This window comes from Humulus lupulus, chromosome X, assembly GCF_963169125.1.
Source record: "Humulus lupulus chromosome X, drHumLupu1.1, whole genome shotgun sequence".
In the NCBI taxonomy this organism is placed as follows: Eukaryota; Viridiplantae; Streptophyta; class Magnoliopsida; order Rosales; family Cannabaceae; genus Humulus; species Humulus lupulus.
Window position 1 is genome coordinate 192,590,370 of NC_084802.1, and position 27,175 is coordinate 192,617,544.

At 37.7% G+C, this 27,175-nt stretch overlaps 2 protein-coding genes across 2 annotated transcripts; one reads left to right on the plus strand and one right to left on the minus strand.

Moving 5' to 3' along the window:
- Positions 1-14,712: 14,712 nt before the first annotated feature.
- Positions 14,713-15,234, plus strand: LOC133806558 (uncharacterized). The gene is made up of 2 exons (XM_062244648.1): positions 14,713-14,781; positions 14,893-15,234. The coding sequence occupies exons 1-2, from the start codon at positions 14,713-14,715 to the stop codon at positions 15,232-15,234; spliced, it is 411 nt and encodes a 136-aa protein (XP_062100632.1).
- A 620-nt stretch (positions 15,235-15,854) lies between these two features.
- LOC133806559 (uncharacterized) lies at positions 15,855-19,657 on the minus strand. The gene is made up of 10 exons (XM_062244649.1): positions 19,070-19,657; positions 18,599-18,943; positions 18,255-18,497; positions 17,596-17,781; positions 17,407-17,508; positions 16,978-17,306; positions 16,749-16,875; positions 16,499-16,685; positions 16,179-16,341; positions 15,855-16,083 (listed from the first exon to the last, which is right to left on the minus strand). The coding sequence occupies exons 1-10, from the start codon at positions 19,655-19,657 to the stop codon at positions 15,855-15,857; spliced, it is 2,499 nt and encodes an 832-aa protein (XP_062100633.1).
- Positions 19,658-27,175: the final 7,518 nt, after the last annotated feature.

The window sequence follows — 27,175 nt, forward strand, 5'->3', positions numbered from 1 at the left end:
TATTTATATTATTAATAAAACAAGCAAGCAACATGGTTGTCAAACTAAATGATTTCTACTTCTTTTATTGACAATATAAAATCGCGTTACATATCCGTCATGGTTTTATAAGGGCATAAAAACCAACAGGTTCATGCAAGAGGCTACCCGATCAAAGACGGTTAGCGACGAGGGAAAATTGATGGCCATCATGACTAGAATCCAAATAAAGGGTCCCCTATGGACTGACTTAAGGAGGAAAACCATCTACTCAACAAGAGAATGTTGGGAATACATTTTACAGGATCATAAATATTTTCATATATGTTTCATATATTAAACAAATTAACATATAAAACAACCTAGAAACATGTTTCTAGTGAATTTCATTAAGTAAATCAAATAACAGAGTTTAAGAATCTTACTTTTATGAAGCGGATATTGAGACTCCTTCCTCCACTTTCTCTAACCCTTGTTCCTTTCTGTCGCAGAGTAATGACAAGAGAGTGAACTAGATCTTCAAACTACACAGTCTTCCATTATTACCTTTGATCACCTAGACTAGAGTGTGCAATTCTCAACATATGAGATAGGAAAATTATAGAGAAGAAGAGAAAATATGAGCGACTAAAATATGTCTCTTGAGTCTATGTTTTTGCTTTTTCAAAACACTACTTTCAAATCACAAAACCCTAAACTTAAGTACCTATTCATAGCAACACATTAAAGTTAATTCAATTTAAATAATTAAAATAATAGCTTAAAAATCCATATATGGCTGAATACTAAATATTTTTCCAAGCCTTGGGATTTTTCCATTTTTAAATTCAAAGCATAAAAATCTTTAAATTCAAATACTATTATTTTCTATAATTATATAATAAAACAAAATTATTATTAATTAATTAAATAAATATGTAATGACCCAACTACTCTAGACTTTGGACCATTAATGACTACTATACATAGACACTAATTTTTAATAAAACTTACAAGTGAAATAATCATAGTCTTCATTAAAAACTTGTAAAACAAATGTTAAACTACATAAAATTTAAAGTAGGATATGGGATCCCATTGTTTGAAACAAAACATAACTTTGACATAATGAAAACTTATTACAACCAATTGCGGAAAAATACATAGAAAACCATAATTAAAGAGACTTCATCCTTGAATCGAACTCTCGATCCATTGACTCCATCCCGCCTCAATACACATCCCCAAGCTTCCAAGAACCTTTCCCGCCACCAAAGTTATTTTCATGCACATATACACAAAAAGGAATGAGCCTAATGCCCATCAAGGAAAATCTAACACATAAATCATATACATAATATTCATATCAACATATACTAAAACGTATCATAACATATGTCACATATACTATAATGGCCATTATTACTTGGGGTCCCGTAAACTAAACAAGTCATATGCCCATTAGATTTGTGGGGCTTGCTAGTTAAGCAAGTCATATGCCCATAATTTATTGGGGCTTGTTAGTTATACAGGTCATATGCCCAAGTTTACAAACATACATAATATAACATATAACATATACATAACACTTAAATCATAAGATAACACATAACATAACATATAAAATCCTATCCTATTTTCCTTACCAAAAGTACCGGGATATGAGAATAGGTTTGGGACTTTGGAACACTCTTAAAAACCATCAATGAAAGGGTGAGTATACTGAAGAAAAAGGAATGAAGAGAATGGACGAACTATACCATCAAGAATATACTTACCAAAAACCTTATGTTCAAGATCTTAGATTTCCTAACCAAGAATAAAGAATAGAGTTAGGATGCTGAGTAGAAAACTATAAGAACTTAAGGAAAACAATACCAAAACGAACTAGAGTTTGGAATACCTTGAATACTTCTATGACCGATCTAAACCTTGAACCGAAATGTGCTATAAACCTTACTTCCCAAGTGTTTGGTAAGCTTATAATCCCCAAACCAAGTGTTTAAGCACTCAAAAAAATAACCTAGCAGCTTGCAGTCTCTAAACTTAGCTTGATGAATGATTAAATGGCTGGGTACTAGGTCTTATTTATAGAGTTCAAGAATGAAAATATCTTCATTTAACTTGAAAAGATCTTCTTGAGCTTGTCTAACAACTTCGGGAACTAGAAGCTACCTTTCTCCTACCTCATCCCAGTGCAACGGTGATCAGCACCTCCTTCCATAAAGCAATTCATAAGGTGCCTTCCTGATCGTCGACTAGTAGCTATTGTTGTAGGAGAACTTTATCAGCGGCAAGTACTTATTCCATGATCCTCCAAAATCAAGTACACATGCGCGTAGCATATCTTCTAAAATCTTAATTGTACGCTCGGACTGCCCGTCTGTCTGAGGATGAAAAGTTGTACTAAGACTTAACTTAGTACCCATAGCTTGCTGTATACTTCCCCAAAATCTCGATGTAAACACCGATCCTCTATCTGACACTATTGTCTTGGGGATTCCATGCAACTGTACTATCTCTTGGACGTAGATGTCTGCATATTGGTCTGTCGTGTAGGAAGTCTTAACAGGCAGGAAATGAGCCGACTTGGTTAGTCTATCTATTACTATCCAAGAGGAATCATGCTGCTTATTCGTCCTTGGCAAACCTGTCACGAAGTCCATAGCTATATCGTCCCACTTCCATTCTGGTATGCTAAGCGGTTGCAATAAACCTGCAGGTCGTTGATGCTCTGCTTTCACTTGCTGGCATACAAGACACTTAGACACAAACTCCGCTATGTCCTTCTTCATCCCTGGCCACCAATAGATTACCTTGATGTCATGAGTCATCTTGGTAGATCCTAGGTGAACTGAGTACGGGGTACTGTGCGCTTCTTCTAGAATCGTCTTCTTAACCCTTTGATTATTTGGCACGCATACCCGAACCTTATATCTCAATAAACCTTGACTAGATATTGAGAAATCTGTAGCCTTGCCTTCTCTCACTGCATCCATATGCGCTTCTAGTATGTCGTCATGTCCCTGACCAATCTGTATATCTTCTAGCAAATTCGACTGGATAGAAAAGTTAGCCAGCTTGCCGACAACTACTTCTATTTCGGCACTGATCAACTCATGCTGTAGCGGCTTTTCTATTCTGACTAAAGCTGCTAAACTTCCATAACTTTTCCTACTAAGCGCATCGGCTACTACGTTTGCTTTTCCTGGGTGGTATAGGATTTTGTAGTCGTAGTCCTTCACTAACTCTAACCACCTGCGCTGCCTCATGTTAAGCTCCTTCTAAGTAAAGAAGTATTTTAAAATTTTGTGGTCCGTATAAATCTCGCACCGTTCTTCATAAAGATAATGGCGCCAGATTTTCAACGCAAAGACCACCGCTGCCAACTCCATATCGTGAGTTAGATAGCACTGCTCGTACTCCTTCAACTGTCATGAAGCGTAGGCTATCACTTTATCATTTTACATCAGCACACAACTCAATCCTTGCTTCGATGCATCGCAGTAAACTACGAACTTATCGTTGGGTGTCAGTACAAAGAGTACTGGTGCTGAGCAAAGCTTATCCTTAAGCAACTGGAAGCTTTCTTCACACTTATCATTCCAGTTGAATCTTTTTTGTTTCCGGGTCAGGTTGGTGAGCGGAGTGGCTATCTTAGAAAAGCCTTCTACGAACCTCCTATAATAACCTACTAACCCTATAAAGCTTCTTACTTCAGATGCGTTCTTTGGTCTTGGCCAATCCTTTACAGCCTCTACCTTTGATGGGTCTACTGCAACTCCGTCTATTGATATAATGTGCCCGAGGAACGCCACTTGCAAAAGCTAAAATTCGCATTTCTTGAACTTGGCATAGATTTGATGCTCCTTCAGTCGTGACAAAATCAACCTCAAATGCTCCTCGTGCTCTACTTCAGTCTTAGAGTATACTAAGATGTCGTCGATGAACACTACGATGAATTTATCTAAGTAGTCTTTGAAGACCCTATTCATCAAGTCCATAAACGCGACTGGTGCGTTAGTAAGACCAAAGGACATAACCAAGAACTCGTAATGTCCATAACGAATTCTAAAGGCTGTCTTAGGGATATCTTTTGTAGAGTCCAAGAACTTTACTTAGTTAAGTTAGATAGTAGTATAATTGTAATAATAGTATTATCTTTATGACTGTGGATTTTTGGTTCAGACCGGGATTTATTTGGACACTCATAGTAGTACTTGTAGATTTTCTAAGTTTAACCTATAGTGTAGGAATATTAATTTTAACCTAAGGTTTGATTTATATGACTGATATTGAGGATAATATTTATTATACTATAAGGTTTAGATAAGAACCAATAGGATAATAGCACATGTTATGTATGGGTTTATTGATGATTAAGTATTTTGAGGATTAAATTTATTAAGGTTAAAAACTTAAATACCCTAAGGTCAGTCAGCAGCTTTGAAAACGTTAGAGGGCTTAGTCAAGGTTGTTTACTCAATTCAAATTAAGCTAAAAATATGTAATTTCGTGTTTAAATATTCAGCGTATGCCGATATATCGCAGCTATAGGGAGCGATATATCGCAGTACGAAGATACGAGAAACACAAAACGTTGCACGATTGCCTCGGGCATAATGGCCCAGGCGATATATCGCCTCCTTCAGTGTGTTTTTGAAAGTTTTCAAAAACGTTCTCATTCAAATCCCTAACCTCTTGATAAGTCCAGCACCTTTCTGAACGAGTCTTCAGTCTCTGCTGAACGATAATTCAAATTATTTTCACTTAAAAAGCCATTATTTTTATTCAAGTTAAATGAAGATCTTTTCATTCCTAAACTCTATAAATAGGACCTAGTACCCAGCCATTTATTCATCTATTACTCTAAGTTTAGAGGCTGCAAGTTGCTAGGTGAGTGTGAGAGTGTAAACACTTGGGTTGGGAATCATAAGCTTGATCATCATAAGCTTATCAAACACTTAGGAAGTAAGGTTTTATAGCATTTCAGTTCAAGGTTTAGATTGGTCTTACAAGTCTTCAAGGTATTTCCACACTCTAGTTCATTGGTATTATTTTATTTAATTTCTCATAGTCTTCTACTCAGCCTTCTAACCTTATTCTTATTTTGGTTAGGAAATCTAAGTTCTTGAGCACAAGGTTTTGGTAAGTATATTTTAATAGTATAGTTCCTTCATCTCTTTTTCTTCAATAGACTCACCCTGTTATAATGGTTTTTAGGAGTGTTCCAAAGTCCCAACTCTGTCCTCATATCCCGGTATTTTGGTAAGGAAAATAGGATAGAATTTATATGTTATATGCTTTTTATATGTTATCTTATGGTTGTTATGTTATGAAATATGTTATGTTAAATATGTTTGTAGGCTTGGGCATATGACCTATATGACTAACAAGCCCCAAATAGATTATGGGCATATGACTTGCTTAGCTAGCAAGACCCCACTAATCTAATGGACATATGACTTGTTTAGTCTATGGGACCCCAAGTAATAATGGGCATTATAGTATGTATGTGATATAAGTGTTATGTTATGTTTTTATGAAATTTATGTATATGGACTATGTGTTAGATTTTTCCTTGCTAGGCATTAGGCTCACTCCTTTTTGTTTATATGTGCAGGAAAATAGTCTTAGTGGTGGGTAAGGTTCTTGGAAGCTTGGAGAATGTGTATTGAGGCGGAATGGATTCAAGGAGTCGAGAGTTTCGGTTTCGAGGATGTAGTTTTTGTTTTCTTATGGTTTTTATATGTATCTTTCCGCATTTTATTATGTAATCTCTTTTTAATTATCATTATGTCATGTTTTGATTTTAAAACAATGGGATCCCATATCCTACTTGATAATTTATGTAAGTTAAACCTTTATTTTTACAAGTCTTAATTAAGTTAGGATCTTTTCACTTGTAAGTTTTGTTAAGAGTAGGGTCTATGTGTAAGTTTTCGTTAATGGTCCAAATTCTAGAGTAGTTAGGTCATTACACTTCTCCCCGTACCTTGAGCTGATGGTACCCAGATCGTAAATCAATAATTGAAAATACAGTCGCGCCTCATAGTTGATCAAACAAATCATCGATCCGGGGTAGCGGGTACTTATTCTTAATCGTTACCTTGTTCAGCTCGCGATAGTCTATGCACATTCTCATGCTTCCGTCCTTTTTCTTCACGAATAGCACCGGTGCTCCCCATGGTGAATGGCTCGGCCTAATAAAACCCAAGTCTAGGAGTTCTTGTAGCTACGTCTTTAACTCCTTGAGTTCCGTAGGTGCCATCCGGTGTGGTGCCTTAGAGATAGGCTCGGTGCCTGGTACTAATTCTATCGTGAAGTCAATTTCCCGAGTTGGCGGCAACCCTGGCAAGTCATCGGGAAATACCTCTAGGAATTCTCTTACAATACAGACATCTCCAACCTTAAGTGGTGTCTCCTTTACCACATTTGTGATGCTGGCTAAGAATGCTTAACATCCTTTTTCCATCATTCTTTGAGCTTTGAGAGATGATACTAACAGGGTGCGTAATCCTGAAGCTTGTCCCATGAAGCATAGTTTCTGGCCGTCAGGAGTCTCGAACATCACCATCTTGCATTTGCAGTCGATGGTTGCGCCATGCCGTGCTAGCCAGTCCATGCCTAGTATAACGTCAATGTCCTTGATCACCAATTCTATCAGGTATCCTTCTAGTTCTACGTCCTCAATCTTGATCGGTACGCCTCGTACTATCCGTGATGATAAAAGTACTTTGCCCAAAGGCAACTCGGTTACAAACCTAGTTCTAAATTTTTCACAAGGTTTGTCTAGTTTTTCTATCATTCCTAACGAGATATACGAATGAGTGGCTCCCGAATCAAATAATATAGAGCATATGTTATTGAGGATAGAAACCTGACCTGTTACCACCTTATTGCTAGCATCAGCCTCTCCTTGGGTTAAGGCAAAAACCCTAGCAAGAACCATCTTGTCGTCTTTCTTCCCTTCTGGGTTGCGCTGAGGACAATCTCTTTTCCGCTGTCCTTCCTGACCACAGTTAAAACATTCCTTGGTGTTTGCGCGGCATTCTCCAGGATGTTTCTTCTGACACTTAGCACATGGCAGGTATTCCACATAACCCGGCCTATTTCCCCCATTATTTTTTCATGCCCTCTTATCGCTGTCAAATTGCTTGTTATCAGGATGCCTTCTCTTCTAACTGTTATTGTTGTTTCCGAACTGATTGTTGCTATTATGGCTGTTGTTCCGACTAATCTGAGGTTGACCCTGCTGTCTAGGCTCAGGCTTACTGGCTTCCTCTTTACTTACATTAGCCTGCAACCTCTCTACCTCTATTGCCGTTTCTAGAACGTCGACATACGTAGTATTTCCTGGGTTTTCTAGCTTAACCCCCAACTCAATCTTAGGTCAAAGTCCTCTAACGAACTTGTTCACCCTCAGAAAATCAGTTGGAACCATCTCAGATGCGAACTTAGCTAGGCGGTCGAACTGACGAGCATACTCTGCCACTGATAAACTACCTTGCTTCAAGTTGGCAAACTCCTCAACTCTTGAAGCGAGTACAGCTGAATTGTAATACTTCTTGTGGAACAGCACCACAAATCGAGTCCATGTCATGGTGGCAATGTTATGCGATTGCTGGACCAAGTCCCACCATATCCTGGCATCCTTCTTGAGTAATGACGAGACTCAGGATATACGGTCTGCATTACTGAGATTCATGTGTGTCAGAATTGGCTCCACATTCTTTAGCCACTCTTCAGCCTCAAAGGGGTATGTAGTCCCTTCGAAGTTTGGAGCGTGCTGCTTGCGGAACCTCTCATAAACTGGCTTCAAATTTTGAATGTTGAATTTTGAAATTTAAGTTGTTATCTTTTCCTTAAAAAGATGATATCTTATTTGAATTTCTAATTATTAATTAATTAAAATAAAATGCATGAAAAATCAAATCTCATTTTTCAGGGAAGTGATTCACGCATAGGGCTTCTTGAATTGTCCTATGTGTGTACCACTACTGATAGTAATCAGTTATTGGTTTTTTTATTTTATTTAATTAATTAATAAAATATTTTGAAAATGGTTTTAAAATGGAATGTAAGACTTTATCTTTAATTATTATTTATTTTATTATTATTATTAAAGATGATTAATTTTATTATTATTATGATAATACCTATATATTTTATATGATAGAAAATAAGGAAAGAAGAGTTTTTACATAAGAGAAAAATTGTTCATCTTTTCCTCACAAAAGTAAACCCTTCTCTCTAGCCTATAATCAAAAGTCTCATGTGTTGAGAATACTTTTGATTCACAAAATTGATTCTTGTTCTCTATGTGCCCACCCACATCTTGAGGTGTAGAGAACGTCTTGGAAGATCTAGGTGTGAGTACTCTAGCGAGGATAGGAAGATCGAAATATATATGGAAAGATTCAAGGATTCTTGATAGGCTACAAGAGGTAAATCATTTCGTATTATTTTTACATATACATATTATATTGATTAATATATTGCATATTAAAGGATCCTCATATAAAGTTGTTTATATGAAAAAAAAATTGTTGTATACGATACTACCATTACCGCAATTTTCGTTGTGCACTAGGAATTGTTCCTAACAAATATCTGATCGACTTCGTTCCACTTCATCGACCAGAGTCTGTAGCAGGTCCGGGTCAATAAAATAATCACTCCCCCAGTGATCGCATGTATACATCTGGTGAAAAGTAGAGGAGAGATGAGCTATTCGACCAACCTATGTGTGTGCCTAAGTAAGTTTGAGCTGTTCGAGAAATACTATTCTACCTTTGAGCAGGGCAGATTTAAAAAGGCAAGCAGTACTTCTTTGAGTTTTCAAAAAAATAAAAATAAAATTCTCTTGAAGCCAACAACATGATCGAGGGTAATCCAAGACCTAAAATCATTTTACTACTCCCTAAATTGACATTTTCCTAGAAAATCAGTGATTTTTGCAAAAAATCAAACTAGTTTCTACGCAAAAAATCATGAGCATCAAGAACACAGTTATGAAATCTCCAAAAGATGCATGGAAGTTATGCGACAAGTAACAAAGAGTCATGCAAATACAAAAAATGTGGTGAGAAACTTATTGTGATGAAAATTTGGTTAAAATATTAGGAGAAAAATGGAATTTTTGGAAGAGGGAATGAAGAGCAAGGTCACGATTTGAGAGGATTTCATAGAAAAGGAAAGCTTGGAAATTTTGAAAAAGTAAAGAATGAAAGGTTATGGGAAGACCTATTTATTGGTTACAACTCGGAGGCAAGCAGGTGACGTCATCTCAAAAAATGCATTATGAGTTTCTAGGGTGATGTGATATCATGTGCATGGGTTGGTGAAAAGGTGCCTCGTTTTTCTCTGAAAATGTGCAATGATGACAGAGTGGGAAAGTGTGACAGAGGCTTAGGAAACCCAAAAATTTCCAGTTGCGTATTCGAGGAGGCGTGGACATTACGTATAAAAGCAAAGCTATGAGCTGTAAAGTGATATTAAGAAGGTGAATAGATACTTACTTGGTCGAAGGTTGGAAGTTTATCCAGTGTTGTTCGCCCTAGGATAAACTTGGGGGCAAATGTTTAACCCAATTTTGACTGGATGACGTGGTTGCTACGAATAAGACACATGGCGTCATACCACATTAAATTTAGAATGCCGGTCAGAAGCAGTAGCTGCTTGGGGAGGCTATGTCAGAGTATAAAAGGTTGTTTCCTAAAGAGCCAATAGCATGCTCGATGATGGAGCCGATTAGTGCCATCTCATGAAGCTGCTCGAAGTACAAGACTTGCTTGATAAGCAATACGCTTTATCCAAAGATCCAAGTTTCACGAGACACTATAAAATATTTCAAGATATTCATGTAACTGATATTTAAATTGTATTATTCTTATATTATTTGAATATGTAATTGAATGTACTGATCTCACACCTACACGTGAAAGGCCTAGATATGCTTGTGCTCATAGCCCATTAAGACTCTCTATAAATAAGGGGTTTATTCAATCATTAATCCTAAGTGAAAAAGATGAGAGAAAGAACTAGAGATTTCTTTTGTAAGTAATTTACATACAAAACTCTTCGAATTGTATTCTTTCGTTAGCTTAAGAAACTCAATTAAACCATGTTTCTTCTTGATCTTAAGTGTGACACTTTTCTAATAAATAAAAGTGCAAGTGGGCGTAGGTCATTACCAACTCTTGAGGCCTAACCACTATAAAAAAATGAGATTTTTTCTATGATGACCAAAAAGTAATAAAAAAATAACATAATTACTGTAGCACGGAATTTTTTACTTCCATACCAAAAAAAATTGAAAATTACAAAAATACTACTTCATCTCTCTCTCGCACGCGGCATTGAATACTCTCTGTCAAGGATTACCCACGGCGGCCTCCATCTGCAACAACACATCCACCGCAAACAACAACGAAAACCCAGCCAAAAACTCTATCAAGAAACCGATGACGAAGACAAACAACGGTGATGATTGACCTAAAACAACAACAAAGATACAGATGATTACGATCTGAAACAACACCCAACTACATGCAATTCAGATCTTAAAAACAACACCACAACAACGACAGATCTCATCTGAAAAACAAACCCACATCTACAACTCGATCCCAATCTGAGAAACCAGCAACAACAATGGCGTACTATTTGATTTTTGGCATAAAGGTTTACAACAAAAAGACAACAGCAGCTATGTTGAAAATGGCTAGACACATTCAATTTCTGGGAAAATCAAGTCAACTATAAGGTAAGCAGCAAAAAACCCCAACAAAAACTAAAAAATCAATTCATCAAAACTGCCTGAATAATCTCATAATCTTTGCTTCAATTTTGTAGAAAAATTCAGATCAAGGAAGAAATTGTTGGAAAATAGTTGTTGTAACAATTAACTCATTAAAACATCACAACGAGGTATGTAATTTTCATATAGATTCTCTTTAGTATTCATCCAATTATGTTGTAAAATTATATTTGATATTAATGCTAACAAATTGACTGAAGAATTCAGACTATATATATTATGCGTTGCTCTTACGTTGTTTTACAGTTGTTTGTAAGTTATTACATATAATAAGCCTATTATTTAACATTTCATCAAATGGAAACAATACCAATACTGATTCAGAACAATGGAAAATGGGTTGACAACAAGAATTACATTGATTTTGAACCTAGTGGGGAATTGATACCTAGAAATTGCAAATATGAAGAACTTGTGCATACATTGTTGTTGCAGTTACGTTTTAACCCTGCAACAACACAAATGCAACTACAGTATCAAGTGAAGGACGGCTACCCACCCCTCAAAATAGTGGATGATGCAAGTCTCCTTTTCTACTTGCAGCTAAAAATGAACGAGTCTGACTTCACAAGATATCCACTATGTGTGAACACAGTAGACAACATTGCAACAACATCAAATCAAATTTCATTCTACGCATATAAAGAGCCAACAATAACAGTGGAACTGACGATGATTGAGAATGGACCATGAACAACAGAATCAACAATAGAGCAACAAGAATATGAAATCACAGAAGAAATCAGTGAAACATTTGACTTCATTGACTATGCAAAGTAAGTCACTGCAAAAATGTTGGAACAACTACAGAACAACAAGAATAAGGACTTGTCGCTTGAAAATATAGATTCACTTGTAATCACAAACCCCTGCCATCCCAAAATCGAAATTGGTCAGATCTACAAAGACAAGGCAACACTAAAAAGCGTTCTCAGCTACTTTGCAATAACAAACCACTTCCAATACAAGGTGTTCAAATCATGCTCTAGAGAATACAACATTATTTGTTTGGACAAAAACTGCAAGTGGTCCATAAGAGCATCAAGGAATGGAACAACACAAGAATTCATCATTAGAAAATAATATAAAATACACACATGCTCTTTGGAAATCAGATTCGGTGATCAACGACAAGCAACATCAAAATTAATAGGCAACTACATAAAGCCAAAGTTCCTCAACCTGAAAGCAACATGCACTCCACTAGACATCAGAGGCGACTTGAATGATAAATACGGTATAAAGATGAATTATATGAAAGATGTAGAGTCCCAGAATGTTTACTTAGCCTAGCTAGATAGTAGTAGTAGTAATAGTTAGTATTAGTTGCATTATGCTAGTTACCGTGGATTTTGGTTCAAGTCGGGACTTAGTTGGAAACTCATAACAACAGTTATGGATTTTATAAGTTTAAGAATATTAATTATAACATAAGGTTTGATTAATATTGTTGGTCATAGATATATATTTATTATAACCTACGGTTTAGATAGAGCTAATAAGAGTGTGACACTTGTCATAATTATGAGTATTAAGGAATTAAGTATTTTTTATGGATAGTTTTAATAAAAGAAAGCTCTGGAACCTTCCAGCAGCTGTTAGGATCGTATTATGACTCAGTCAAAGTCAATTTAAATTATGCTGAAAAAGTGAAAATACGTGTTTAATGTATCAACGTATGTTGATATATCGTAGCATAGGGGCCGATATATTGCCTACGGGAGATACAGAAAACACATCGACTTTGCACGAATGATCGATCGAGGCTCAGGAATACAGGGGGAGGCGATATATCGCCTATGGGGGGCGATATATCGACTCCATGAGTGTATTTTTTAAAGTTTGATTTTTGAATTTTAAAAATACCCTTAACCACTTAGACTTTCCTTTGAACGATTTTGACCGAGTTTTGGGCGTCAGTTGAACGAAAAATTCAAATCTTTTTCATTTTATAATCATTTATTTATTCAAATTAAAAGGGGTTAGTTTCACTCCTTGAACTCTATAAATAAGACCTAGTGCTCAGCCATTTTCTTCATTCTTCAAGCATTTGATCAGAGCCTCCAAGGTGCTAGTGTTACTATAGAGAGATACACTTGGGTTTTGGGTTAAAGCTTTATCATTCTAAGCTTTTATAAACACTTGGGAAGTGAGAAGTAGTGTGATTTCGGTATTGAGGTTTAGACCAATCCATAAGGTCATTCAAGGTATTATTATTCCTTAAGTCAAGTTCCTTATGATTCTATAGTTTTCTTTAGTTTCTTTTATTTAGATCCTAACTCTTGTTATTGATTCTTGATTAGGTATTTAAGTTCTTGAAACTTAAGTTTCTTCATGATGGTTTAGTTCTCATATTCATCTTTATTCTTAGAGATTCTCACCATTTCTACTGTTGGTTTATAGGAGTGTTCTAATCCCATTCTTGTTCCCAAATATCTCGGCTTTTGGTAAGCAAAATAGGATAGATTTTATGTGCTTATATGTTATGTTATGATATGTGTATTTTATGATATGTATATGTATAGAATATGTTTTATATTCCTTGGGCATATGACTTGTTTAGATAACAAGCCCCAAGAGTGTGTTTTATAATCCTTGGGCATATGATTTGTTTAGATAACAAGCCCCACAAATTTATATGACTTGTTTAGATAACAAGCCCTACAAATTTATGGGCATATGATTTGCCTAGCTAGCAAGCCCCAAGAAGAATGATGGTCATTGTAGTCCTATATGATATATGTTTTTATAGTCATATGTTTTCTAGTATATGTTTATGATTTATGTGTTATCAGATTTTCCTTGATGGGCATTAGGCTCACTCCTTTATTTTTAGTGTGATGCAGGAAAATGATTATGGAGGCGGAAGGATTCTTGGCAGCTTGGCTTGTGTGTTAAGGATGAATGGAATGAATGGACTGCGTGTCGATCGAGGATGATGTTTGTTTTAGTCTTTTGAATTATGTTTATTTTGTAATTTCGCACTTAGTTTTTGAATAATTGATTTTATGTTTTATTAAACAATGGGTACCCATACCATATTTTACATCTTATTTTGTAATTTGCACAATATTTATTTTGGATTTTTAATAAAGTTATGATTATTTTCTTATGTATGTTTTCTCAAAAATAGTAGCTATGTCTAGTAGTTTTAATGGTCCAAGGTCTTAGAAATAGTTGGGTCATTACAAGAGCATGGAGAAGTAAGGAACATGCACTCAACGAATTACGAGGAAATACAAATGAATCTTACAACCTAATACCAAGTTACTTGTACATGCTACAAAAAACCAACTGTGGAACTATAGTTGACATTGAAAAAGGAGAAGATGATAGTTTGTTGTTTCTATTCATGGCCTTGAATGCATCTTTGAGAGGCTGGGAAAAATGCAAACCTATAATAGTTGTTGATGGCACTTTCTTGAAGTCTACATATGGAGGAACATGGGAGTGGTTTTTCACAAAATTAAGATAACCATATGGAGTTAGAGAGGCCAGTATATAATATCATATCGACATGAAAGTATAATCAAAGCAACAAACAAAGTTTTCCCATAAATAACACATGACTACTGCATATTCCACCTGCTAAGCAACTTGAAAATAACCTACAAGAAACATGCCAAGGAATACAGTGTACCTTTCTTTGCTGCAGCAACCACGTACACAGAAAAGAAATTCGAATATCATATGAAGGAGCTTGACAAATTGGATACGTGAATAAGGCATTATTTGCAGAAAATTGGATATCATAGATGGTCAAGATTCTACTCCAAAAACAAACGGTACTCGGTAATGACTTCCAATATTGTTGAGTCACTTAATGCAGCCACCGTGGCAGCTAGAGAAGTACTTGTCACAACACTTTTGGAGTGTTTGCGTGGATTACTCCAAGATTGGTCATACACTAATAGGAAACTAGCTCCAAAACAATGACAAGATTGACATCAGTTGCAGAACAAGCACTCACCAACGACTTCGTATACTCTTTGAGATTGACTGTAAGATTGACCAATTTTTTAGTTTTTTTTTTCAATTATTTCTGTCAATCATTATTGTTGTTATTGAATTGCTCTAATGCTGCCACTGTACCTATACAACATATAATACAGGTAAAGCCAGCAAATGAATATATGTTTGAGGTATTTAAAGAAGATAAGTCATGGATTGTAAATATTAAAGAACGAAATTGCACTTGCAATAGATTTCAGAAGGATGAAATGTCATGTGGCCATGCTCTTGCTATGATGAAGGAGATGAACATAGACCCCTACGATTATTGTTCACATTACTACACAACAAAAGTATGGTTAGAAACATACGATGCAACTGTGTATCCAGTAGGGAAACAACAACATTGGGAATTACCAGACTTTTTCAAAGACATCATAGTGTTGCCTCCATTTGAAAGAGTGAAGGCTGGAAGACAAAAAAAAAGAATTATAGCTGCTTGAGCAACTAAAAAGAAGAACGAGTGCAGCAAGTGTGAACAAAGAGGTCATAATAGGAAAACATGTCGAACCCGACCACCAATAAGTTAAGAATAATAACACAGCAACACAAAAAAAATATGTTAGTTTATCAAATCACCTAAATAAATAACATTGGTTTCAATTTTTTTTATTTTAAACACTTAAACATTGGAAGGAAATTGATTAATTCTTGTTTCTCCCTTGTTTTAAAATGAAATGTTTTTTTTATTGTCTTTATAGATTTTGGGGCATATGCCTCAGACTGATATTAAGTCATAATCAATGATGACCAGTTATTCTTTTTAAAACATAATTGCTTATATTATGAGGATGCTGGTTTCTTGTTGCTATATAGTTGTAATAGTCAAACAAACAAAAATGACAAAGAATAGAAAGATGAAAGTCTGAAAATATACTGTAAAGGAAATAGGACCAACAAAATAACTGTTACCAAAATAAACCAAGAAACTAGACTATTATCTAGAAAACTGAAATTACATAAAAAAAAAAAAAACAATAAAATACAATGTTTGAAGTTGTTCTATTGTTGCTAAAAAGTTGTTACAAAGCTGCCGACAAAAAAAAACACAATCATCAATCCTTCAAACACAACTTTTTGCATTTTCTTCCAACTTTTTACTAACTTTTTTAGGAGACTTCTTTTGAAGTTCAGGTTGACTAGCAACGTTCTCTATTTGCTTCATTTTTCCATAAGAATAAAGAAGAACAACCAATCTAGAACGATGATCTTCAACTGAAAAGTCACTTGATGGAATTTTCTTGCAATCAACAAAATACTCAACAAAGGATGCAACAAAAATACCACAATCACTGCAAAATAGATACCCTTTAATGGATTGGTAAAATGTAAACAAGCATTAAAAATATTACATAGAACAAATAAAAAAACATAGGACATTACTTACTTGTCCTCTTGTTGAGGCAATCCATCAACACTAACAACAAAAAAATGAGCCTTGGAATCAATAGAAATTGCACTAGGGTCCTTTCTAATATTGTAAAAATTCAGCAACCCAAAAAACATTGGCAGCAAGACAGAATATGGCTCCATAGCTGCCATAGATGCAACTTCATACCGCCCAGAATTCAACGAGTTATACATGTAAAGAATCATTTCCCTTATATTCAAACGCCAAAGAATCCAATGGCTCTCCTTCCTCATATTGATTGGAACAAAACATGGTCACACTCAATCCATGGTTCACCGCACATAAGCTTTTTTTACCTTTTATAAACTGAGCAACTGAATGCCTAAGGTTAAGAACCGATGCATCCCGATTCTTTTGCAAAAATTTCTCATAAAGAGAAGATATGTTATTACTAAAAAAACAATCTGTTGTAGTGAAGTTCACCTTTGGAGAAGCTGAATATTTCCCCTTCTTCCTTAAGTAATAGAATATGACATCATTATGCTGAAAACAACATGAAATAATAACAAAATAAGTTCTCATAAGAACAAAGAAAAAAAAACTCACCGAGTCTGTTAGACATTCTCCACAATAAGAAAGTGTGTGGAACCACAGTTTATCATTCACTATATCAACTCCAAAGTCAAAGGCAGACTTAAATATATTCTTACCCTTCAAATAAACATTAGTTTTCCTGAAATAAAGGAAATACATATAAATTAAAAAGAACAATATCAAATAAAAAATAATAATACTAATAACATACTTCACTCTTTTATTTCAACCATCAAAAAGCCAAAAATCAAAATCCTTCTCATGCTCCTCATTAGGGACCTCTCCAATGTTGTCATCTAGTGGAAACAACCCTTCTACATAAGACACCATCTGAAATATTTCACCTTCTTCACCAGAACCAAAAGATAGAAAATCTTGCTGGAATGGAGATTTCAAAGCCACTGCAGGCTTCATAATTCTCTTCTCTAAAATATTACTATCCTTAACCTCAACAACACTACCAAAAATAACAGCATTAGACTCTTGCGCTGATACAACACCAAGTCCCTCCTGACCTAATTGATCACCAATGATCATGCTTTCAACAACTGCAAAGGAACTAGTAGGAATCTGTACAACAACAATGGATTGAAAAATGTATGGAATAATAGCAAACATATATAACAACATGTCAACCATAAAACAACAACAAATAAACAACAATCCAAACCTTCATTTTTGAAACAGCCTCTAATCTAGACAACACTGTTTCTTCAATTTGGAGCTGACTTAATCCATTGAAAAACGCATCAAAATCTTTTTCACTGGCAGCCTTCAAAAATAAAAATAAAAATAAAAAGTGAACAATGGAATAAAATAAATATTTTTTAAAAAAATAAAATAAAAATAAACAATCTACCTTGCCCGAAACAATATATTTTTCATCAATAACATCCTTAGACACAACAACATCGTTTTCAGTTATGTCCTCCTTAGAAAAAACAACTACATCATCTCCAAAATCCAAAGATTCATTATAAGCATCAAGTTCACGCTCCTTCATAGGTTTCACAACATCAGATACAGTTGCTACAATATCTGCCACCTGTAAAAACAACAATAGAAAAACACATTTATTGAAATTGGTCATTTTATTAACAAAATTGCAACACTACAACATTAATAAACCAACAATAATGAAAAAAGAAAAAGAAAAATGTACATACTTAAAAAATATAATAACAATAACAATGAATATATAAATTTATGAAAGAAAAAAAAAGTTGACAATAACAATGACCAAAACAGAAAATATCCATTGAAAATATAAAATAATTACAACCATACAATGATAATTATCCAAAAAATGGATATGCATCAAGCAACATAAATGCATTAAAGCAAGAATAGGACAATAACTAAACCTGTTTTTAGTCCCCAAAAAACAAAAAACAATGTTAAAAAAAAACTACATTTAACAAAATAACAAAAAACTAAAGTTTCAAACATAATAACAAAAACAATAAATAAATCTTCATTTTGATGCCATGAGTGGACTGAAGTCAACTATGTAGATACCTTCTGTTCTGTCTCACTCTCAGTGTCCTCACTGTCAACCTCATCATCATCTTCTTCACTAATCTCATTTTGCTTTCTTTTAATTTCTACACCAGAATTTCCTTCTTCCCCCTTGTCCTCGCCTTCATCCTTTCCAGCATCCACTTCTTCTTCCTCATTAACCTCTTCTTCATTTTCATTAGTCTTCTCACGATTGTCGTCACTCCCTTTATCATCATCATCATCAGAATCATTCTCTTCAACCTACATTTAAAAACCAAAACATTAAACAACAAACATATATGCAGAAACCAGGATTGTAACATAACCGGAACAATAACATAACAACATCTAAACAACACTACCTTATCAAATGCATCCACAAAAACAGTATCAAACTTCTCATGCATACCAGACAACAGAGCAGTAACACCAATAAATTGAGACTTCACATACTCCTTCAAATCCAATAACTCTGCAACCATTCCTTCATGCTTAGACACCAACGAATCCATCTTAGCATTTAAATAATCAAATTGAGTGGACCCATCAGGGAGGGTTGTTGGGATTTCACCACCAACAAGACCCACATTGGACACATAATCTACTTTTGCTTCCCCAACTTCATCAACATCTGCATTGAAAGAAAATCCACCCAACTTGAAGACAACAACCTCATTATCATTTGGCTTCAGATTTCTCAACATCATCTACAAAACAACCACCAAAAAACATAAAAAAAAAATGTAATAGGAAGACAATGCTATAACAATAGTAAACTAACATATAAACAACATAAAATCATACTTCTTAGCTGGAATATCAAAAACAGTAACCTTCAACAATCTCAGATCAAGAGTACTAGAACAACTCCACCTAGCAATCCTCGGAATAGTTTCAGAAACTAATTTGCAGTACTTCCCAACCATATAGCGACAACACTCACAAAACCAAACTTGAAACACATGTGGGCAACCAACCAATGTATAATAAGGTTTAACTTTCTTCTCCTCATTTGAATTTTGTACAGCATTGTACCAACTATCTAATTTACCCTTCAGAGACATAATGGTTTCATCAAAAGATTTCTTACCCCATGCGTACTCACTATAACAACCATTATTAACAGCATCTAAATCTTCACGCATAACTTGTTTTTCCTTCCTAGAACTAAGTAGAAACCACTGCACAAAATACAGAACAGCCAACTTTACAGCAACTTCATCATCATCACCCCACCTCTTAGCCCTAAAACACTCACGAATAGATTGCTTAGAAATCTTATCACAACCTGGCCAATATTTATCCAAAAAGCTATTTGACTCTTGTTTGAAATTAAAATTATTGCACTCCCCTTCACAATCTAAACCAGAAATCAAAGCAAACTCTTCAATACTAAACCTCAACCTAATACCACTAACCATAACCCATAGCTCATACTCATTTAGCTACTTAAGTTCCCTCAATAACAACTCATGCATTAATTGAGATTGTGGATTAAATGCAGGAAGATTCAAGAAACTATCAAAACAAGTTTCAGAAAAAATTTGTTTTTATTTATCAGACAAATAGTTATTAAGGTCCTTAATAACCTGATAAGTACAACAAGATATAACTTGGGCGGTAAAATATTACTTCAAATTGATTAAGTAATGTCAATCCTACAAAAAAAATTAAATAAATAAATTAACAAAAATGGTAATGAAACAACCATAAAACAACAAAACAAAAATATCATAAACAACAATGGACATAAAAAAACAATAATAAAAAAAAAACACCAAAACAACCACACAACAACAACAAAAATAGTAAACTTATAAACAACAATAATAAAACAGAATAAAAAATAAAAATAATCTCCAAAAACAAATTACTAAAACTATAAATTAACCTAATAACTTATGTTATACCCAGATTTCGAGCCATGAGGATTGTGACCTCAAAAGCGGGATTCATAATGAGTGAACTCGTAAAGTCTGGAATATGTTCGAAATCTAAACAACGAGCCTACGAAACAGAGAGGACTTCGAAGATGGTAGCCTCGAAATCCTCACGAGCTCGAAGGATAGGCCCCGAGGTGCATCTGTTCTCTGGGATGACCTCGGATCAGGGCTCCGAGCCTGATGCGCGTACGAGCTCGAAGCCATATGGCCTCGGGATATGTTATAACTCAAAAGTCAGAAAGAAACCTGGGAGAATATGGCCTTGGTGATATAGGATAATAACTTTGAATATCCTAATGAGTCATCAAGAACAAGACGCGGTCTACATTTATTATTGAAAATCCCCTGCAATCAGGGGATATTATTTGATTAGTTATACGCCCCCTGATCTTCAGAGAACGTTTCCTTTTACATCGGATTGTAGGCATTTAATGCCATTTAATCTATTTGCAAATATAGAGTAACTACCCGAAATATGTAGGATAGTATTCTGCAATCTTCTCTATAAATAGGGAGGTCGTGTACCATTGTAGAGGACCGAACTTTTGTGAGCTTAAGGAAAACTCTGGAGAATTCATCCTTGAAGGATTTTCAGAGATATTCTTAAGTCTTAATAAGAAAGACTCATGGACTAGGCAGATTTAACTGCTGAACCACGTAAAAAATCGTGTTTGTATTTTCATATTTTTATTGGCCATTACAAATTATTGTTTACGTGCTCTTCTTTCACTGTTGACGAAAAACGGCGTCAACAGTTTAGTGCTTTCATTGAGAGCCTTAAGCATTTTCCTGAAAAAGTCATGGCCACTAATAATCAAAATACACCTGAAGAGAATTATCCAAGACGTCCTGGGAAACAGCCTGTAACGCCCTGGATAGCCAAGACCGTTACACTGTGTGTTTATAAAGTGCCGGACTTGCTAATCAAGTCTTTTAATTAAAATTGTGTTGCAGAAGTTTCAAAGGAACTAGGGTTAAAAGCATTTTGGTCTCAAAAGTCACATTTTTCATTAAGAAACACTATTTGTTTATACGGGATCCCAAAAATACAAGCTCAAAGATCATTTACAAAAGTTGCAAGACTCAGGTACAATATGCAACCATACTAAGGCAAAACAAGCGGTAAGGTAATCTCTGTCCTGGTCCACTCCTCGACCGTGGTGATCGAACAGCTGGCTATGTACATTTCACCTCGGAGCTCTCCACCTCAGGCTTAGTCCAACTTTCCCTTGCCTTTACCTGCACCACGTAGCACCCGTGAGCCAAGGCCCAGCAAGAAAACACAACAACAATAAAGCATAAGCAATTATCAGACAAGTCAATATCTCACGTTGCATCACATAGCCTCAGTCAGATAACCATTCAATATAGTCAAGTGTTCCACCTACTAGGTATATCAACACATAACATGCACAGTTTATAAACGATAACCAGGGCTAGCGCTCATAGGCTGCTCCCTCTGTTATCCTAGTGTTCATGGCTCCCAGTGGCCGAGTCGCGCTCTGTGCGCTATTAGTATGTACGGCACTCTTAGGCCGCTTTTACATGTCCCATGGCGTGATACCAACATTGACATGATACAATTCTCGGGAGCACTTAGTCCCATCACAATCATATAACCAAGTGCAGTTTTCTTACCTTTCAATTCAATAGCTTTGATCCCTCGACACCTTGAGCACGATCCCACTCGAGCCCTAGCGCTCACCTAAATACAATCATGGCCAAAGTCATCATCAACTCTCAAGTTCAAAACCTAGCCCCGGGGCCAATCCCCGAGCCCCCCAGGATGTCCTAGTTCCACCAAACATGGTGGTGGAACCAAACCCCAAACCTTAGGTCAAAAACCCTTGCAAATTACCCTAAAACCTCATTCAGAAGGCAGGGTAGCGCTACAGCGCTCTTGGGAGGGTGCTATAGCGCTACAGACAGAAGCCAAAACCCTTCCAGCAAAATGGCCTAGCGCTACAGCGCCCAAAGGGTAGCGCTGTAGCGCTAGTCACAGACAGCCCAACACCAAAATTTCCCTTGTGCGATTTTCTCGAGCCAACCTCAACTAAACCTCTTCCAACTCTTACCCAAACCTAAAAACAACCTCATGACCACACTCCACTCATCCCAAGCACCCTAAACATCTAAAACCCAAGCACATGCATTCACAAACTCAAAATTCACCATAGCCACCTCCAAACTCTAAAACCCAACATAAACCAGCTGAACATCAGAATTAGAGCTTAGAATTCATACCTTTGATAGAATTTCGCCCACAAGCTATCCCTAGGCTCCCTTGGCTTGCTACTCCTCAACCTTAAGCCTGAATTCCCCAAAGTTCCATTCAATTCAGCTCAAGTACCACAACTTAAAAACCAGAAACAGAAATGGATGAACTCTTGAATCTTACCTCAAGTGTTAGTGAAACCCTGCTAAACCTTTGCCAATTCCTTAGTCTTAGGTAAAGATCCTTGATGTTTAGTTATCCCAGCTCTCCTCTAAGCTTTACTCCAGAAATTCTCAAGAAACAGGTGAAGGAAAGTGTAAACCGACTTAGAGAAACTCTCTCTGCTTTCCCTCTTTCTTTTTCCTTCTTTTTCAGACTTCTTTGATATTCTACAAATTCCACTAACTTAAAACCTCAGTAATACCCATCCTTAAGAGTCAAATGACCTTTATGCCCTCCCTATTAACTCTAATCCTTTAGTCCACTTAAGGGCATTTTAGTCATTTTACCCAATTCCCGCTACTCCCTCGAGTGTCTCTATTATTTCCCGCTTAATTTCTGATACCTAATTAATCACCAATAGCATTCCTCAATGTCATAATAATCTCCAGCTTATCCACTAAATTCCCATTTATACCCCTGAGCTCACCCCGAGCCGGGTATAAATCCCCGCTATGACTTTTCCGCTACTTTGCTCACTAGGATCGTCTCGAGTCACTGATCGTGTATATATCCACATAATAATGTGGTCTCAACAATTATCACATATATCAAAGAAGTTATGCCCATAATGGCCAAAATTACGATTATGCCCTTCTAACCTAATTTGGGCCTATATGCATACTAACACACATAGTCATGCATCTCAAATACTCAAGTAATCATATAACATGCTTTAAATCATAATCATGCATCTAAATTATTAAAACCACACATAATATCTGTTATGCCCTCCAGGCATACTAATCAAGGCCCTTAAGCCTTATTAGTGAATTTGGGTCGTTACACAGCCAATGGAAAACCCAGATGTCGAAGAACGGAGTGGATCCTCCGATTCTAGGGGACCACCTCCTCCACCAAGAGATGAGGATATGTACTACAATCCTGAGCGATATGTTCCTATTGTGGAACTCGAGAACCGGCAACTGAAACAGCAGTTGGCAGAGGCCAACAAACGGAATGAGGAATTGGCAAGGATAGCCGCAGAGGCGCAGGTGGCTCAGCCCCCTCCTCCGCGTGAAAACCAAGCCCCTCCTCCAAGGGACGTACACGTTCCTCCCCGTAGACCCCGTGGGCGTCCACGGAAAGATGCTGCCACGAGGAGGCCGGCTCAACCTCTGGCACCCGCAGAGCCATCCGCTCTACCTAGGCCCCAGAGGAGTACTCGGGCTAGGGACCCGGTTAATCCACCCGTGGAAGCACCTGGGGGAACTGAGAACAACCGAGCCCCTGCAGAGGCTCGAACTCAAGCGCCTAGGAATGCACCACACACAACCAACCCCTCTCGGGCAAACTCCGGACCGTCTAGGCCGCGAAATGGGTGGCAGCCACCATCACCCATACGATTCCCTCCATCACCAATAAGATATCCTTCGCCCCCTCGCAGGAATGCTCAACTGGTTCGAGATCAGGGCGAAAGGTGTGCGGGAGGGAGACAAGGAAACGAGGAAGCTTTCCAAGAGCGGAGAGGCGCCCCATCAGAAAGAAGTCAAACATCCCGGTCTCGCATGGCAGAAACGAGGAGGCGTGGAAGAAATCCATCTCGAAATAACTATGCGACGAGTTTTACCAGCGATGACTCTGGAGATACCAGGTCAGTCAGCAAGCATGACCGAGGTCGTAAGAATACTGGAATCCGCAGAAATCGCCCCGACCTGCAAGAACACCTGAATCAGAGTCGGGGTAATGTCGACCCGATAAATCCGGACCTGAGGGATCGCTTGAATAGGCGTAAAGATCCTTTATGGAGACGCGAGCCTGGAATCGTGATCGACGACAATCGATTCCAAACTTTGCCTCTCGCGGACCCAGTCCAAGAGAGAATCGATCAGCTGGAAAAGGCATTCAGGCTTTTGAAAAACGAGCAAGAGCATGATCGATATGAAGATTCTGATGAGGAGCTTAAACCGTTTGCTCCCCATATTTCCAACACCCCATTTCCACAAGGGTTTCGGATCCCTCACGTCCCGACGTTCGAGGGAAAAACCGACCCATATAGTCATCTGAGTACGTTCAACACCATAATGAGAGCCAGTAACGTGGGTTACAAGCTCAGATGCATGTTATTTCCAGCATCATTGACAGGACCAGCTAAAAGCTGGTTTGAAAAATATAAGAGACATTCAATAACCTCTTGGGAGCAGCTGTCTAAAGACTTCAAAAAGCAGTTCAAAGCCATGATGGGAGTTCGACCTGAGGCGTCAACCCTAACTAATGTTCGGAAACAACCAGGCGAAACATTAAAAAGTTACCTTACAAGGTTTAACTTGGAAGTCGCCCGAGCTCGGAATGTGGATGACAGTGGACACTTAATGGCTGTCCAGGCAGGAGTAATGCCAGGAAGCGCCCTCTGGGACGATATGCAAAGAAAACTGGTGAGGTCCCTAACCGAGTTTAATAAACGAGCGCAGAGGTTTGTCAATGTAGAGGAAGCGAGGTCGACACTTAATGTGACTTCCCAGCCCGAAACTACAACAATAAACGTAAACTCTGCCTCAACCTCGGCGGACCCAGTAGCTTCAAAGCCTGCTATGGAAAACCCTTCCAAGAGAAAAAATAACGAAGGGAGTAACCCCGAGGCCGAAGGAGGAAAGAAAAAGAAGGGGGAGAGATATTTCTCCGTGTATAGAGTGTACACCGAGCTCAACGAGTCTCGGGACAACATATACCTGGCTAATGAAAACCAGGTCCCCTTTAGGCATCCGGACCCGATGAGAAATCAAAAGTCCAAGAGGGATTCAAGCAAGTATTGCCGATTTCACAGAGACACCGGGCATACTACCAATGAATGTTGACAGCTGAAAGACGAGATTGAAGGATTGATCTCGAGAGGCTACTTTAGACAATATGTCAAGAACCAGAGTACTAATCAGGCGACCGCGAACCAGAGAGTTGCCGCATCGCAGCCCGCACCAAACAATAATTCCCAAACTCGGGATGAGGATAGGCCCCCGCCGATTGATGGAGAGGATGTGATAACCATCTCGGGAGGGCCTCACCCCGCAGGAACGGGCAGAAATGCCCAAAAGAGATATGTTAACGAGCTGAAGACCGGGGACGGGTCTCCCTACGAACCCGAACCTAGAGCTCCAAAAAGTCAGAGGATTGAATCCCAACCAATTACTTTTACTGAGGAAAACGCGTCCCATGTTCAGTTTCCTCACCATGATCTGCTGGTCATCACTCTCCAGCTGGCAAATAAGAGGATCCACCGAGTTCTCATAGACAATGGGAGCTCAGTTAACATCCTCTACAAAGCAACCCTCGAGAAGATGGGACTCGCCCTTCGTGACCTGAAAGCATGTGCAACTACTTTATACGGCTTTTCAAGAGAAGGAACCGCCTGCATGGGCTCCATCGAGCTCCCCGTAACCTTAGGAGACTATCCCGTCTCGACAACTAAGATGATGGAATTCGTGGTAGTGGATCCACCTTCAGCCTACAATGTTCTGCTCGGGAGACCCGCCCTGGTTGGGCTGGGGGCAGTCTCATCGATAAGGCATCTGGCCCTTAAGTTCCCGACCCCAAGCGGCGTTGGAACATTAAAGGGAGATCAATTGGCTGGGAGGGAATGCTACAACATTTCCTTGAGAGGAAAGAAACAGACGAGCGCACAAACACTCGTCATCATTCAAAATAAAGACGGGACAGTCTTCAAAATTGAGGAAGAGATCGATCCAAGGGTTGAGGAGAAAGCTGACCTCGAAACCTTAGAAGAGCTCGAAGAAACCGATCCCTCGAAAAAGGTGAAGGTTGGAAAATACCTCCAAGGTGACACAAAATAGCAACTAATTTGCTTTTTGAAGAAGAACCAGGATGTCTTCGCATGGTCACACTCGGACATGGTGGGAATAAGTCTGAATATAGCTAGCCACGCGCTGAATATAGACAAAAGCTTCCCTCCGAAGCAACAAAAGCGAAGACAACTGGACGAAGACATAAAGAAGGCACTGAAAGAGGAGGTCGATAGGTTGAAAGCAAACCGATTTATTAGGGACGCTTTTTACCTTGACCGGTTAGCCAATCCGGTGTTGGTCCCAAAGCCTAATGGGACGTGGCGAACCTGCATTGACTACTCGGACCTCAACAAAGCTTGCCCAAAGGATTGTTTTCCATTGCCAAGGATCGATCAGCTCGTGGATGCCACGGCGGGGCATGGACTGATGTCGTTCATGGATGCCTATTATGGATATAACCAGATTCCCATGCATGCCCCCGACCAAGAACATACGAGCTTCATAATGGATAAGGGGCTATACTGTTACAATGTCATGCCATTCGGGCTCAAAAATGCTAGGGCCACATACCAGCGGCTCGTGAATATGATGTTTTCAGATCAGATAGGCAACAACATGGAGGTTTATGTTGACGACATGCTTGTCAAATCTCAACTTAACGATAACCATGTTGATGACCTCGAAGAGTGCTTTGGCGTGCTCAGAAAGTATAACATGAAACTGAATCCTCAGAAGTGCACTTTCGGAGTATCATCAGGAAAATTCTTGGGCTTTATCGTAAACGCTCGTGGAATAGAAGCTAACCCCGACAAGATCAAGGCCCTG

Coding starts and splice junctions, on each gene's coding strand:
- LOC133806558 (XM_062244648.1), top strand. CDS start 14,713: ATGACAAGATTGACATCAGTTGCAGAACAAGCACTCACCAACGACTTC. Junction 14,782..14,892: donor TATACTCTTTGAGATTGACT/GTAAGATTGACC, acceptor CATATAATACAG/GTAAAGCCAGCAAATGAATA.
- LOC133806559 (XM_062244649.1), bottom strand. CDS start 19,657: ATGGTTAGTGGTATTAGGTTGAGGTTTAGTATTGAAGAGTTTGCTTTG. Junction 18,498..18,598: donor TTGTGGATGCATTTGATAAG/GTAGTGTTGTTT, acceptor TTTTAAATGTAG/GTTGAAGAGAATGATTCTGA. Junction 16,342..16,498: donor AGTTGCTCAGTTTATAAAAG/GTAAAAAAAGCT, acceptor GGCGGTATGAAG/TTGCATCTATGGCAGCTATG.